At 35.2% G+C, this 17996-nt stretch overlaps 1 protein-coding gene across 2 annotated transcripts in view; it reads left to right on the top strand.

Moving 5' to 3' along the window:
• LOC114336185 (glutamate receptor ionotropic, kainate 2) overlaps positions 1 to 16512 on the top strand; it is a 93070-nt gene extending 76558 nt beyond the window's left edge. For both annotated transcript variants that reach the window (XR_007697109.1, XM_050646881.1), the window contains 2 exons: positions 4708 to 4863; positions 16096 to 16512. Coding sequence is in view for 1 of the 2 variants with exons in the window: in XM_050646881.1 (XP_050502838.1) it covers positions 4708 to 4863; positions 16096 to 16293 (354 nt within the window). In the remaining variant the exon portion in view is untranslated. The remainder of the gene's footprint in view (positions 1 to 4707; positions 4864 to 16095) is intronic.
• The last annotated feature ends 1484 nt before the right edge of the window (positions 16513 to 17996 follow it).

Genomic DNA, 17996 nt, shown 5'->3' with positions numbered 1-17996 from the left:
ACGGGATTTCTCTTGTCTCAAAAGAGTCAAAACGTATTGTCGAAACACCATGAAACAAGAGAGAATGTCAAACTTGTCTCAAATTTCAAATGTCAATAGAAAAAAACTTTTAAAATCTTTCCAAAGTAATAATAAATTTTACGTTATAACCCATTTTGCTACTTCGAAACAACATAAAGCAAGAAACCCATTATGAACGCCCGGCACGGCACAGGCCGGCACGGCACAGCACAGGCCGGCACGTCCAAAAACCCATTTGTAACGGCCGGCACGGCACGGCACCGGAAAAATGATCATATATTTTAAAAACTATCGTAAAATAAAAGATTTTAAAAGACATAAACTACACAATTTTAATGAATATGCATCATGTTAAAAAAACGAATTCATGGTTAAAAGATAATGTACGTACCTGTCCATTGATCAAAATTTTCGGATATTTGTGCCCATGTATTGTCCTTTTTCTTACTATCATGATAACTTGAGTCCGATGCATCATACAAAAATGGGTATTCTCTGACACTCTCAATGAAAAGTTCTTCCATATTATTTTATTTCAAAAGAAACGACGCGCTTTCAATTAAAAAATCAACAATATATCTGCTTATTACCAACAATTATGACGCACTGGCGCCGACTGGCCGTTCAGGCCGTTCGACTTCAACGGATTTTATTCTCCTCGGAGAATTTTGGCCGTTCCGTTTGCGTGCTGGCCTGTGCCGGGCCGAGCCGGCCGCTCATAATGGGTTACGTTGCATTTACAACTATACAAATGAATTTGGACTGTCCTGTACCGGGCCGGCACGGCACAGCCCGGCCCGGCACAGGACAGTCCAAATTCATTTGTTCAGTTTTAAATGCAACGTAACCCATTATGAGCGGCCGCCTCGGCCCGGCACAGGCCAGCACGCAAACGGAACGGCCAAAATTCTCCGAGGAGAATAAAATCCGTTGAAGTCGAACGGCCTGAACGGCCAGTCGGCGCCAGTGCGTCATAATAGGGAACTTGCATAAATTTTTAAATATTAAAATAATATTAAAAAACATAAGGTAACATGATCTTAAAACGCTTGCATGCGAAAAAAACAAATATTTTTAACCCGTACGCTAATTACGGCGCTTTGAAAATGCTATAAAATTCAAATATCTTAGGAGGCTCTTGAACGTCCTTCTATTGGTCTGACGTCAGAGGTAACCATCATCTACCTCTACGATTAGGTATTACGGGTGTATTACATTTTAATCGTATTTAAATGGATATTACCAGCTATTATTTGTATTCTTGAATAGTGCTACAATCAGTTTATTTACTTTAAAGTCAAATTTATAAATCTTTAGAAATTACTAATGTGTTTATAACGTATAAGTATTATTACTCACGAGGGGTTTTCAAAAGAAAGCGATTAAGTACAACAGTTCATTTTAATCGTCTTTAATTGAAAATTCCTACGTATTATTTATGTTCATCTTATATATTGTAAGTAGTTCCCCAATCAGCTTAGTTTCAAACTGAAATTGGTACCATTATATGTATTATAGTAAACGGTTTTCCCCGTGGGTTTCATCTACCTAACTCTAATCGAAGGATTTCGACGATTTCGTATATCCTGGAAAAGATTACGGTGTAATTTGCATAATAATAAAGAAACTAAATTTTTATGAAGTTTATTATATTTGATTGTAATGTTTATTAGTACCTACTAGAGCCTTTCATTATTGTGTTCAAAGCCTTCCTGAGAAAAGATTATGGTGATTATCAGACGTACCGATAGCCAACAAAACCCTTCTTTACAAAGTTAATAATACGCATAAATAAGAAGAATCATTATTGTAATTTTTCAAGTTAATATCTTTATCATCTCAGCTTATATGGGCCATTCCACGAACATACGCCTGTTTTGGATTACTTCGACAACGAATATTTTACTGTACAACATAAGAAGTACGAAAGTAAATGGCGCTAATAATTATTCCAATAAACAACAATGTAATTTGCAATTTACTTTCGTTCTTCTTATTTTGCACAGTAAAATATTCGTTGTCGAAGTAATCCAAAACAGGCGTATGTTCGTGGAATAGGGTATACTCACACAGCATCCCTCAGTAGACCGCAAGCTATAGTAGAAACATGACTGTATACCGCATACTATAGTAGCACCAATACTTTTTAGTTACTCTTACTTTTATTACTAAGTTTTGTTTATTTTTAAGTTACTTGTTTCTTTTTTCAACACAAGAAACGACAAAAGTAATTTCATAAAAAAGAACTTTTTGATGCATCCAGGTGCATCCAGGCACTATATAGTACTTATATTGCGCAGATTTGTTTTCCACTTTGATAAAGTATATTACACACTAAATACACTAAACTACACTAAATACAATAACATAAATATCGAGCAAACGTCACAGTTATTCGACATGCACAACTGGCAATGGCAAAGTGCATTCAAAGCAAACGGGCGAAAACGATAAATGTGGCCTGTGACGTCAGACCCAAGCTCGCGCTTTTGAAGTTGTTTGAAACGGAAATTTTAGGCGCGGAACTTTGATCAGATGTTGTACGAACACTCTTCATTGTTAAGACGTAATATTTTGAATATAACATTTTTAAACATAAATTAACAATTTTATGCAAAAAAATTTTTTATTGCAAGTTCCCTACTGTTGATAATAAGCAGATATATTGTTGATTTTTTAATTGAAAGCGCGTTGTTTCTTTTGAAATAAAATAATATGGAAGAACTTTTCATTGAGAGTGTCAGAGAATACCCATTTTTGTATGATGCATCGGACTCAAGTTATCATGATAATAAGAAAAAGACAATACATGGGTACAAATATCCGAAAATTTTGATCAGTGGACAGGTACGTACATTATCTTTTAACCATGAATTCGTTTTTTTTAACATGATGCATATTCATTAAAATTGTGTAGTTTCTGTCTTTTAAAATCTTTTATTTTACGATAGTTTTTAAAATATATGATCATTTTTCCGGTGCCGTGCCGTGCCGGCCGTTACAAATGGGTTTTTGGACGTGCCGGCCTGTGCTGTGCCGTGCCGGGCTGTGCCGGGCTGTGCCGTGCCGGGCGTTCATAATGGGTTTCTTGCTATCTAAATGGACTTAATTTATAAACAGGTTTAGGTTCTAATAGAAAAAAAAAACAAAAAAAAATAAAAAAACAAAAACCAAAAATCTCCTATGAAATTGAAGCCTTTTAATTAGATGGCAAACCTATCTGAGGAGACAAAACCTTGCCGACCATGTCCCTAAAGCCACGAGCCGCCACTGCAACGAACGAAATGGCAGGGATGCCCTAGAGGCCACTGCTAGCAAAAAACTAAGTTTTCAATCTAATAGCACATAAAACAACAGCCAAAAATTATATTCTACATCCTACCAGACTGAAACTAATGCACATTACATAATTACATGGGAGCCATAGAAAACGTAAAGTTGTTACTCCACGTACAAGGTGTAAGTTTCGCATAGTTATTCGTGTAGGACTATACATAGCACTTCTTCTATTCAGCTCTCTTAATAGCCCATCAGCTACCAAGTTTCATGCCAGAGGAGAGATCACTCCGCTCTGAGGATAACATCCGGTCTGAAGAAAGCTTCCTAATGTTAAGGTTATTTTCCGTTCTGAAACAAGATATTTCAGCCGGTCTACGGCTGACCTTGGAACCAAATACTACAGTCTATAGTATTTGTTGGAACTTTCTTTTTAACACTTACTTATTCGGCTTATTCACAGACAATATCCGGACGTGTGTGCCTAAAAGCTCCCTTTAAGTCTATATATGCACCAACACAAAGTAGATTTCTGTGTTTTCAGCTCTTCTTAGCTTTTACTCTGTCGTGCTTACCTCAAAGAATTAGTGACGATCACTAAGCGAGAACCTAGTTCACGAGAAACACCCACAGAACAAGCTTAAGTAGCGTTTAGAGTTTAGACCATATATAATAACACGTAGATTAGGCAAGGTGAGAAAAATTGCGTAACGCGGAGCAGTTCTGGTCGGTGGTCTATTTATATCTCTCTACCGGCGCTTAGCTTTCTCTCTCTAGCATATGATGGCCTCTGCCTCTGTGTCAGTGTCGTTTTATTACTCCCACCTCTTGGTAGATACGCTCACACTCGTACTACAGACAAAGATATCTAGACCACCGTACTTGATATTGGCGTTACACCCCGATGCATTGAGTGGCATATCCTTAGCCTGGTCTATTGTTAATATGTCTATGGTTTAGACGCCGCGATAAATGCGAGCAATTTATTGTGACGATAAGTTGCTACGATCTATTGATTTTTTTAAAGCTTGTTTAGACGATGAGATATATTGTCGCGATTGATTATAAACTGAAAGAACTTGATCGTTACAATAAATTGATGCAATCCAACTACAATTTCGATAAATTGCTGCGATGTACCGTTTACACACGACGATAAATTGATACAACTTGATCGATATCGATAAATTGCTCGGATTTATCGAGGCGTCTAAACGATACCTTAGCGCTATAAGTCGATAATGTTTATTTTGGCAAATATCGTATATTTTTACACACCTCAAAATCAACCAGACCCAATCCTATTATGAGCTGAAAATTTTTTATAAAAAAAATTAGAACTTTATTTGATTTTAATTTCTTATTCTTATTACATAGGTATGTCTATCATAATTTTTTTTATATTTGTAGCTAAGAAATTTAGACAAAGACGATAATGAAGGAGATCTCGATCTAGCAAAAACCAGTGGTATATTTCTTGTTTTGGTTGTTGGAGTTAGTATTGCATTGGCTATGGGATGGATTGAATTTTTGTGGAACGTGAGAAACATATCTGTCGAGGAACATGTAAGTATATCGCACACCTAGTTCAATAGTGCCACAAGTGCAAAACACAATATTCTCGAGAAATGAGCAAAACGTTCTGTAGTAAACGCGTTTTGCCCTGTAAATAATTTATTTTGAGAATGACTGGCTTCAAAATTACAATTTAGGTAGCAAATTATACACTTATTGGCTGGATCTTATTACAATTTATTAAAAATAAAACGTTATTATTATTTTGATAGTTATGGCGATATTGCATTGTGAAGAAAGTCATTTATAAAACGATACCTAGGAGATACGGCGGCAATATAATGAAAAAATCAATTGATTTTTGCAGTTGTGGCCGTATTGAATTATATCGGTTGTATTGTGGCAGTGTATATTATCGCCACATCTCTCTTGATTTTTGCAGTTGTGGCCGTATTGAACGTATTGAATTGTATCGGTTGTATTGTGGCAGTGTATATTATCGCCACATCTCCCAGTTATGGCCATATTGCATTTTCAAAACCTCCAAAAACCCTACAGTGAAATACCGAAGTAACTTACTTTATACTTATCCAAAACAATATTTTAGTTCGGGCTGTATTGCATTAGATGGGCCCTTATATAGGCAATATTTTACAGCCTTAACCCAAAATTCGAATTTTTTGCGGTTGTGGCACAATTGAACTAGGTGTGCGATATTATAACAAATATCAACACCAAAAGGGTATTTGGCAGAATTTTTAAATTCTGAGTATAGTAGACTTAAGGGGCTATCCTAGTGTAAAAGTGCGAAATTCATATACTTTTTTTGGGAATTTCTAAAATAAAAAGTACTGTAGCAATCGTTATGAAAATTTGCGTGAGCATTTATTATAAAAAGAAGTATATGTAAAACAATTTTAATAAAAAAATATTGAAAATTAAACGATTTATGCGCCATCTACTGGCACTGTGAAAATAAAAACATTGCTCCACTGCTGCAGTGATTGGGACAAATAGAGATCCTGAAACATAAAATTTCAAAGTCATTATTGAAATAATATAAGTTATTTCCCATACCATCAACTAGAATTTTTGAAAAATATTAAAATTTGGAAAAATGATGAAATGTTGATTTTTTTTTAATTAGCTAAAACATTTTCAGTTTCAAAAACCGCCAAATTGACATTTTTTACACGTACACGTACAAAAAAGTATATGAATTTCGTAGTTACACTAGGATAGCTCCTTAAGATAGGTCCCATTTATGAACCCTTCAGACTAGTGATGTTGAAAAAATAACTATTCGTTATAAAGTACTCGTTACTTACGAATACGGAAAGTAACGATTACTATACAGAGAGGCAAATCGTTACTTTGATTACTCTGATTACTTCGTGCCAATCGTATCAGAGCGAGTAACTACTATTGTATCTACTTTGATTACTCTGATTACTTCGTTATTTCATACCAATCGTATTAGAGCGAGTAACGACTATTGTACCTACTTTGATTACTCTGATTACTTCGTACCAATCGTATCAGAGCGAGTAACGACTATTGTATCTACTTTAATTACTTTGATTACTCTGATTACTTCGTACTTCGTGAAGGTCGTTATTATATCGGAATCCCTATACAAAATACCTATCTACTGCGAAATACGATTCTCGATATGATTACCGGTAGTCAAATACAAAAGTAATCATAGTAATCAAAGTAACGAATACTGTAAATGATTACTTTATACAAAATACCTACCTACTGAGAAATACGATTTTCGATATGATTACCGGTACTCAAATACAAAAGTAACAAAAGTAATCATAGTAATCAAAGTAACGAATACTGTAAATGATTCTTCTTCTTCTTCTTCTTGTGCCACTCCTATCGGAGATTGGAAATCATCAAGTCTACCCTGACTTTGTTTACAGCTGACCTAAAAAGTTCATTAGTGGTGCAGCCAAACCACTCTCTCAAATTCCGCATCCACGACATTCTTCTACGGCCTGGATTTCGTTTTCCTTCTATTTTTCCTTGCATTATATTTTGAAGTAATGCGTATTTATGACCTCTCATCAGGTGACCCAAATACTCGAGTTTTCTTCGTTTTATCGTTAATAAAATTTCTGGGTCTCTTCCTATCCTTCGTATTACTTCAAGATTTGTGATTCTTTCAACCCAACTTATCTTCAGCATTCGACGGTAGCACCACATCTCGAAACTTTCAATATTTTTTATGTTGTTCTGTTTGAGAGTCCAGGCCTCTACACCGTATAATAGCGTGTTAAATACGTAGCCACTTAGCATTCTTAATCGTAGAGGGATGCTTATATCTCTGTTGCAGAAGAATTTTCTCATCTTTATGAAGGTGGCCCTGGCAATTTCGATACGTCTTTTTATTTCATTGTTTTGGTCTCCAGTTTCGTTTATTAAAGTTCCAAAGTATTTATAACTTGGTACTTTTTCAATTTGAATGCCGTTTATACTAATATGTGCTGGTTGTGTCATGATTTTACTGAAGACCATATACTTGGTTTTTTTGGTATTAATGTTTATGCCATAATTGTTGCAAGCAATATTTATGTTTGTAAGTAATCGTTGTAATTCTTCTACTGTTCTTGCAACTAGTACAGTGTCGTCTGCTTATCGAATATTATTTACAACCTCTCCATTGATTACGATTCCTTCATTTTCTTGCCAAAGGGCTTCCTGACAAATGCTTTCACTATATACATTAAATAGCAGTGGTGACAAAATGCATCCCTGTCTTACTCCTCTACGTATTTCTATTGCTTTTGATATCTCGTTTTCTATTTTGATGTTAGCTTTCTAATTCCAATATAAGTTGAGAATTATTCGCAGATCTTTATTATCTATGTCTTTTCTTTCAAGAATGTCTCTTAGCCTATCGTGGCGTACTCTGTCAAACGCTTTTTCAAAATCGATAAAACATGCATGTACTTCTTGATTAACGTCTAGGCATCTTTGTGTAAGAACATTCAAACCGAAGAGAGCTTCTCGAGTACCTAGTCCTTTTCTGAACCCCATCTGTGTATTACTAATATCTGACTCCAACTTTTGATAAACTCGGTTGTGGATGATTTTTAGAAATATCTTTAGTAGATGGCTCATTAAAGATATTGTTCGATGTTCTGAACATTCTTTTGCATTGGATTTCTTTGGCAGTGTAACGAATGTAGACAGCAGCCACTCTTGAGGTATAATACCAGTATTGTATACTGTGTTAAATAAGTGCAATATTATACCTATTGATTCATCATTCAAGAGCTTTAGTAATTCAGTAGGAACCTCATCGGGTCGATTTGCCTTTCCAGTTTTGGAATTTTTAAGTGCCATTTCTACTTCACATTTTAGGATTTCAGGTCCCGTTTCACCATTTACCTTGTCAATGTTATTTCTGTTGTCCTTAAACAATTCTCTTATGTATTCACTCCATCTATTAATTTTTTCTCTTAAGTCTAGAATAATATTTCCGTCTTTGTCCTTAAGCAAACTTATTTGCAGAGCCTATTTTACTTTAAATCAGGCCCGAGGCACTACTTATTTTTCGGGCCCCTAACAAAAATTTATATAAATAGTAATAATAATAATAACTTTTTTAAATGTATTAATTATTGAATAGAAATATAGTTGCACCAAAAATTTAAATTTCTAAGATTGCAATTTTTAATTAATAACATTTTTATTACTTACCTATTTAATATTGGAATAAATATAATTTATATTTCAATAATTAAACATTGTTTGAAGTGTAAAAACTAGCGTGGTGTTTCTCTATACTACCACTAGCACTAGCTATATAACCACTAGCAGAAAATATAATTGGAGAGTTTCAGACGGGCTTCAGACGGGGAAGATCGACAATGGACCAAATATTTACAGTCAAGCAGGTCTTGATCAAATCATGGGAACACGAAATTGATGTTCGCAACGTGTTTGTAGACTTCAAACAGGTATATACGACTTAGTCGAAAAGAAGAGACTATACTTTGGCTGAATTCGTAATACAAAGGTCCACCGAAATACAAAGGTGCGAATCTATAAAGCTTTAATTCGACCAATAGCCATGCTATGGCAGTAAAGCATGGGTTTTGAAAGAAACATCAAAAAACAAACTCGACACATTCAAAGCTAAAGTACTGAGGAGAAAAGTAGGACCTGTGAATTCGATACAACAATCAGCTTTATCAACTTTATAAGGAAACACCCCTGTCAGACTTCATTAGAAAACAAAGATTGCAATGGGCCGGACATGTGATAAGAACGGGAGAGGTTAGGCTACCAAAAAGAGCACTGAATGTTTGGATGCAGAGAAAGAGACCGGTTGGAAAGCAAAGAAAGCGCTGGGAAGACACAGTTAGCAGCGATGCACAAGCATTTTTAGGAGTCCATGTATGAAGGGAAGCAGTGGCAGATAAACAAGGCTGGGGGGCCGAAAAATAATGGAGGCCAAGGCTCAATTTGGGCTGTAGTACCGTAGAAGGAGAAGAACAGAATGGGAGGACGAACTTCCTTTTTGCACACTGTTGTGGGGTGTAAAATATGATAATATTGCATCTTTTTGTGCCTGCCGTTATCTTGATTTTTGTTTTTTTTTTTTTTTTTCGTTTATCACTGCCACTTAAATGTTTGTAACTCATGATAATAACGAAACGATTACTTAGTTAAGAAAAATAAGTGTTCAAAGAAATTTAATAAAACGACTAGGTATTTAATGATTAATGAATAGATTAGTTGAGCTTACTTAAAAAGAACAGGACTGAAAACTAATACAAGCAAGCAATACTTTATCTTTGCAAAAAACGGCATCAAACATCAAACTATATATTAAATTTAAAAGTGCATTTGGGATAAATATTATGACAAAAATGTGTCTATACCTCTTGTAAATCTTACCTTTTGTTAATCCTGCGAAGGGATGTTTAAATTTTGCTTATTTTTAAAATGCCGACAAGGCAATCTACAGTAGGAAAAATGAAATAATACCCATGAACGAGCATATAAAACAGGCAGTATTTTCCTGTCACCGTGTCATACAAAAAATTGGCCAGCGCAAGTACATGTAATAATTATTATTACATGTACTTGCGCTGGACAATTTTCTTTGTGACACGGTGACAGGAAAATACAGCGTGTTTTATATGTTCGTTCATGGGTATTCTTTCATTTTTCCGACTGTACCTACTCTTATTGTAGTTTTATGATAAGAACGGTTTATGGATATAACTCTAACCAAATTTGTTAGAGTTATATTGTATCATTTCCTGTTCGTAAAATGAAATAATTTTGAAAATTTAATTTATTTTTTCAATAAAAATATTCTTTTGGTGATCTTTTCGGGCCCCTTTAAAATGCGGTCCCGAGGCAGGGGCCTCATGGGCCTAGTGGTAAAATAGGCCCTGCTTATTTGATGTCTTCTTTGGGTTCCTGTAAGTTCTTTTACTTTTTGATGCATATTGAATGTGTCATACTTTCTTTCATAGTCTTCCATTTCTACACATTGTTCTTTAATCCATGATTCTTTGGCCTTCTTTATTATTTGCTTTATGTTCTTATTAACCTCTCTGTGTTTTTCTGAATTATTCTTCAATTTGCGTCTTTCATCCATTAGTTCTAGTATGTCTGGTGTCATCCACACCTTATGTTTCTTTGGAGATTTGGTTAGGTGTTTCTTTCCCGTAGTTCTTATTAGTGATGTAACGAATGTCATTTTTTGAACATTCGCGAATACGAATGCGAATGCGAATATCTGCTACCGACATTCGCGAATGCGGATGCGAATGCGAATATTCAGTTTTTTTTTAATTTGTTTCTATTTTGTAATGTTTCCTAAATATATAATGAAAGTTTAATTGATATTTAGTGTAAATCAATCTGAATCTTAAGCTTTATTACATAATACCAAATAATAAAAAAAAGTGAAGGCTGATAATGTAATAAGCTAATACAAGGTTAAGTTCTATCTATCTATTGCCCTTCATTTGTCCAAAGTTGAATGTAGGTCTCCCCCTTATTTTTCCATTCATTCTTCTCGGTTCAGTGCTAAATGTCCATCTGGTCCCTGCGAATCTTTTTAGGTCATCAGACGAGCTCATCTGTGGTCTGCCCTTTCCTCTTTTATGGTCGTAATGTCTCCAGTGAGTTATCGCTTTATTCCATCTTCCGTCTGTTTGTCTGTTGTTGTGTCCTGCATATTTCCATTTGAGAGTAGCTGCATGTTTGTGGTTAAGTTACCTTTTCTTAATAAAAAAAGATGAGAAGTGAATATATTTTGATTTTATTAACCTAATATTATCTTAAAATTATTTTTTTTCTGGTTTTCATATTCGCAAAACATTCGCACAAATTTCGCGAATGCGGATGCGAATGCGAATATGCAAAAACATGCGAATATTCGCGAATGCGAATGCGAATACGAATATTCGTTACATCACTAGATTATAGTGTTTATATACTTCAGTTTTTCATCTATGTTGTCTGTTTTGCGGATTTGGTTTTCTGCTACACTGAGGTCGGTGTTGATTTCTTCGCGCACTGTTTGTCGTCGGTGTTCACTTTTAAGCTGACTTAAGTCTAACGTTGGGATGATGGTTTTTCTCATTTTCTTTGGTCTAGCTTCTAACACAGATACTACTGGATTATGATCCGAACCGATATCAGTTCCAGGGTAAGTTTTAGTGCCATCAGCTTTTTGTCGCCATTATGTAATCTATTTGGTTTCTGATTACTTTTTCTTGTGTGTGTTGAGGTGACGTCCACGTATACAGTCTCCTTGGGGGTAATTTAAAGAATGTATTAGTTATTATTAAATCTTCGCTTTGACAAAACTGAACTAAACGATCACCCCTTTCATTTCTATTACCTAAGCCGTATTCACCGACATTTTCTCCAACTTTACCCTGACCTACCTTGGCGTTCAGATCGCCCATTACTATGTTAATGTGTTGTCTCTTTGTTGTTCTCATCACCTCTTCTAAGTTATTATAGAATTGTTCTATTTCCTGTTCGTCTTTGTCTGCTGTAGGAGCGTACACTTGTATGATGTTTATTATGTTCTTCTTATCTTTCAGTTGTATTAACATCACGTGCTCTGAGAATGGAGTAAAATTTGCTACAGCATCTTTCCATTTTTTTGAGATGATGACTCCAACTCCGTATCGATGGGTTGTGGTGTCACTTCCGGCATAATAAAACATACCATGATTAGTTGTGGGGCATTTGCCATTTCCTGGCCATTGTGTATCGCTTATGCCTAATATGTCTATACCCAAACGATCCATTTCCAACACGGCGTTATCTAATTTTCCCGAAGAGAATAAGCTCCTCACATTCCACGTAGCAATTTTTAGGGTTGTCGTTTTCTTATTACAAGGGTTTCGCAGGTTTACGACCGAGGAAGCCTTGTACTTATCTATTTGTCTTCCTCTGCCGGATCTTGGTATCCGATGTCCATGATCAGTACTTCTCCTTTGCATGTCCACCATGATGATTACTACTAGGGGTACTCTATGAGTCCTTAATGCAGTGGTTCCCCGTTGCCTTCTGCATCCTTATGCCGTTGACCATTCTGTAGGGTTCATCCGCCTTCGAGACCGATTTCTCAGTCTCAGGACAAAAGAGTGCCCTAACACTTACTAGCTCATCCACCCGAAGCTGTTGGCTAGTAAGTGGAGATTGCTTATACCGGCAATCGCTCGTTGGTTACCCTCACTTAGTTTTGTGTAAATGATTACTTTTATACAATAGTAACGATTTATAACGAATACTCGAAAGTAACTATAATCAACATCACTACTTCAGACACGTAGACCTCTTAGGATGGATCCATTGTATTACTCCATATCATCTCGTGTTGGCCTGGTTTTCGAGATGTTCTTAAGAGTTCCATGACATCTCGTAACAAGACACGTCGTATCCGTACAAAAAATGATAACGGACAATCCGTAACGCCGCCAATTCGTTACGATGGCACTTCGTAAAGGTATAATGGGTAACGTCAACATTTACTTTTTAGGAATAGCATTACTGAATGTACAAAATGAATATATTTTGCATATTTTCTTCCTACACTAAAAGTAGTGGTATTTTTGAAAATATTTTTGCATTTTTTTACACTATTTGTCAAAACTAAAAAATATAGTTTTTAATTTTTTATCCTAAATTACCACTTTAAAGTAGTAAAAGTACTGTTACAAGTAGATTATATTATATTTATTTTAAGATACAATTATCAAAATATTATACTTCTCCACGAAATATGAAATGTGTTAATAGTTATTAAGTTATTTTTATGTATTAAGAGCGAAAAGTGATACATTATTGCTTGAGAGTAATAGTTACCGCGCTCCAAGCGGAGCGCGGTAATTAGTCGAAAGAAATAATGTCAGTTTATGCTTGTAATACATACAACATTTTTTCCAAAATTACGTAATAAAATGAAACTATTTTTAAATCATTAACTTTTTAACATCGAGTAAATAGACCACAGTGATGACGATTTTAGTGTCTTGGATTTTTCAGAAAAATAGGCAACAGATACGTTTTCTGAGTAATTGCAAATTATTTGCTTACTACACCACGTTAAGTAGAAATTATATTGCTTTTCGTATAATGTCTTTGATTTTTCTGGCAATAAATTCAAAGTTACCGCTTTTGCAATACCTTTGATTTTAGGTGCACTCGTGATATCACTATCACTATTTTCCAGAATTTGCGTTAAGTATTATTATTTCAATTTTAAGCAAACTTTTATATCTGTCAGATTGAATGTTCAATTTGTTTTTTGTGCATGGTTGCTACGGACGACGCGCTTTTATCAAACTTTATCGCGCTAGAGCGATAAAGTGACGGTACTCAGTAAAAATCAAATTTTCGTTGCAATTGACAGGCAAAAAAGTCTTCTTTATCAAGTGATTGTAGAAATAGTTATTTATGTATTAAGAGCGAAAAGTGATACATTATTGCTTGAGAGTAAGAGTTACCGCGCGACGCGTAGCGGAGAATGTATGTATTGCTCGAAAGCAATAATGTCATGTTTTGCTTGTAATCCATACATTTTTTCTACAAACACTTAATAAAATGAAACTATTTTTAAATCATTACCTTTATGAGTTTGAATATTCAATTTGTTTGTATTGTATGGATGTAGGGTTGCTAAGGACGACGCGCGGTAGTAAAAGTATGAATATTGTGGCATATTGTGGCACTAAGTATGCTTCAAACACGGTGGGCCACATTTTAATGGGGCACGCCTTTGGATAACAAAGGCAAAAAATATGTATCATGACAAATTTAACAAAATATAAAAATATACTTGGTGCTACTTAACTTTTGATATAACTCGGAAGCTCTAAGTCTTCAGAGACCTAGGGGTGTAGATTCTTAATAGATGTTAAATAAAATTGAAACTTAATTGCTCGGGGGCGCCATAATTAAAAAAATAAAATATCATATTATATGTTTACTTATAAAAAAATATTAAACTAAGATGCCGGTTATTTGAAATATCTGTACTTACCGTAGGCTACTTTCATGCGTGATTACTTTATAAGGATAGAGATTGGTAAAGAAAATCTGGTAATTAAACATAATTCTTACTTTATTGAAACAAATCAAAATTCAGCAATGTTGTTATCAAAAAAAAATAAAGTTTCATCAATTCGCGAGAAAACGTAAGAGTTCAACAATAAAAAAATAGCGCAAATACCTTGATGTGTTCTTTATCCATAGTCCATCCATGCGGCAGTTACGGTGTTAAACATTGTCCTGATGTTACGACACATTTTTTGTCATGCACATAACGACACTCAATTTTACAGACAAAGTACAGGTATTAATTATATTAGAGATGAAATTCCATTGTTCGATTATTGTATGTAACACTTATATATCATATATTATTATTATTAATTAAACTTGATTGAATGAAACGAAGAACTTTTCGACAAAAGAAAACTAATAGATATGTTCAATCCATCACTAGGAACAAAAAATACGGTCGAGAATTTACATTCTCTACGACCACAGCAGACACTTGAGCCTACTTCGGCTCTGGAACAAAAACTCAAAGAACTGTACTAAATACAAACAACTAATTTTCTCCATTGAACTATTTTCAACAATTTTCTCCGTCAGCAAGGCAAGGCCTGCTGACGGAAAGGCACAACCTTCTTATTCTAGCTCTCTAGAACTAATCGCTCTTCTCGACTACTTAGCACTGCTCTTTCATAACTCATAACTCCTCTCGATTATACTTCGAACTCCTCTAACACCCAAAACTCACTCCATCTCCCCATTTTTATATTCTACTACCGGTTTTACCAATCAAAAAAATTCGCCAATTTCCACTCCTCATTTAAAAACGAATAGAGAAGATTTAAGCAAACTTCAACCACGCCTTCAAAGGCAATAACTTATTCTTTCGCAAATAGGATTTAAACAACGAAATTCTGATGATCATATATCTCAACTCAAAACTCTCACGCTTTTCGCTGGTTCAGCTTTTAGCACAGCTGGCCCACTAGATACCAACAAGTATATTATATAAACAACTCAGAACCACTTAATCTCTATTAAGGAATTCTCAACATAAATAAATGATTTTCAAAATAACATATTCCGATCTAACAGACGCCAAAACTACATTAGCAAAAAGATTTACGAGTCTCATTCCTTTGACGGCAAAAATTCAACTTCAAACAAAAACAGAGGTACGACTGCGCATGAGAATCAAGAATTAATTACGTAATACTAAAGATTCATGAGAAATGAAAAATAATCACACATTTCCACGCGACAAACAAACACAATTTCTGAAACGGATTTACCGTACATGTTTGTATTGTATGATGGTATGGTAGTTACGGACAAAACTTTATCAAGTGATTGTAAAAAAAAGTTGTTTATTCTAACGCTGTCTCATTAATTTCAATTGCAACTGTAATAAAAGTTGGTTTCCACAAAACAGAATAATTCTATTTTAACGTTACGAATTATACCGTTACGATAAGTATAGTTACGAACTGTCGATGCTACGAAGTGTCGCCGTTACGAATTGGCATCTTTAAGAATTGTCCGTTACCATTGGCGGCATTACGAATTGTCGCGTTACGACATGTCTTGTCACGGTTCTTAAGACTTAAGTTAGTATAATAATATGTGTGTACATGTGTATGTGTATATGTTTATGTATGTATTCGAATAACTTCTGTAGTCACCAGTATGGTGCTTATTAACTTGATTCATATTTTTGAATATTTTTAGATGACTTACTGGGAAGCTCTCAAAATGGAGTTAAAATTTGCATTTAATATTTGGATAACAAGAAAGAAAATAAAACCCGATGTATCTGAATCGTCTGCATCTTCGGAAAGCAAAAGTGAGAAAATTGATAATAGGAGCATGATTCAGAATTTTTTACATAATGCTGGATCTTTCATGAACGTTAATCAGGGTTCTTAATTATATAGGAACTTAATACTTTGTTTTAAATGCATCCATTTTAAAATTACTAGGAATAGAACCTACAATTAGTTGCATATATTTAATAAAAATGTAGGTAAAAAATACAACAGGATTTATTCTAGTTGTAATATTTTTAATGAATTGAAGTATACTAAACCTAGGTACAAATTTGTTAAATAAAACATTTTTAAAATCAATAAAAGGCTTTTTTTATTATGTTTACAAATTTCTTTATGAACTGCCTCACCTCCATTCCCATAAACAAATAGAAATGTTGATGATAATTACTTAATGGGCTAAACTGGAAGTGGATGATATTGAGGAGGACAAACCCCAGTACCTGGCACAAAAAGGCTAGACTCCCGGCCTTAGTAAACACTCAACCGGGAATAAATCCAAAAATTCGTCTATGCGACGATAACTTACACAACCTTGGATCTCTAGCCGTATCGGATTTTTTCAATGTAAATAAACGATTCGATTTTGTTTATTCCAATCGACGCTTTTAAGACCCAGTTATTAGGCCAGTCGCAAGTTGAGACGCTGCTTGGTGAAGTAACGCAGGTGAGTCATGGTAAAAAACTGTTATAGTTGAGCCGCTTAAAATACGGAATACAAGGTCGCGTGATCACTCAATGCAAGCGTCGACCATGTGACCATCGACAAGTCATTTGAAGCCAGACCTTCTAAGAACTGTTTACACCGTCATTATTTGCATTTCGTACTTCCGCTGGTGAATTTCGTTATGCTGGGTACTCACTTGAGCATGAATACGCATGAGGCAAGTCGAGGCCGCACCGAATGCCTCGAGTCGGGAAAAATGTATGAGGAGACGCATCCCGCATGAGGCTTGCCGCAGCTGTGATCCATTTATTCGTCCTGAGGCAGCGAATATGTCGAACGAACAATTATTATTATAATATTAGCTAGGGTTACTAGGATTCCATAGTATTTCCATATTTTTGTATTTACCAATAAGTTCTAAATACAACTCTTGACTCCATTCCATTTTTTATAGATAGATTTATAAATTTGTCTTAAATTTTAAGTGTATAACTTTCCAAAAGAATGAATATTTCAAGATAAGGGATAAAATTCAACAAAATCCAAATCTTGTAACACCCTTTTGTATTATATTATATAGCTACATTCATTGCTTGCACGGTCTGTTTAAAAATGTATAAATATGAATCGAAACGCAACCGCGCATTTAAAAATACTTAAAAACCGTCCACACTGAGGCACGATTCCCTTTGATGGACCGACAACACATGGATCGCTCCGAGGCGTGCGGCGAACGATTTGAGCATATTTGCCGCGCCTCGGATGACGTCCTCACTGACTGCCTCGTACGGCCTCGACTTGCCTCATGCGCGTTCGTGCTCAAGTGAGTATGTACCCAGCTTTAGGCAGTGCTTAAAATTCGGTTTTGTTGAGCGATGTAAACGGGGGAAATGGTGACATCGGGAGAGTAACGTTTAAGGCCTTGTTCATATAGGGCGGTTTGCCAACGTCGACGTCGCGGTTTACCTGTTTTCCCCCTGTTTTACTTTATCTCACCCTAATACCAAGGAAAATAGGGGGGAAACAGGTAAATCGCGGCGTCGACGTTGGCAAACCGCTCCTATATAAAAAAGCCCTAAGAGTGCGTGCCGTTCACGTGATCAGTCCATCTTTCCAGCGGCTAGAGCTAGACTATA

This window comes from Diabrotica virgifera, chromosome 3, assembly GCF_917563875.1.
Source record: "Diabrotica virgifera virgifera chromosome 3, PGI_DIABVI_V3a".
Lineage (NCBI taxonomy): Eukaryota > Metazoa > Arthropoda > Insecta > Coleoptera > Chrysomelidae > Diabrotica > Diabrotica virgifera.
Note: the sequence above shows the minus strand (reverse complement) of the source record. Positions and strands in the feature narration are given on the sequence as shown.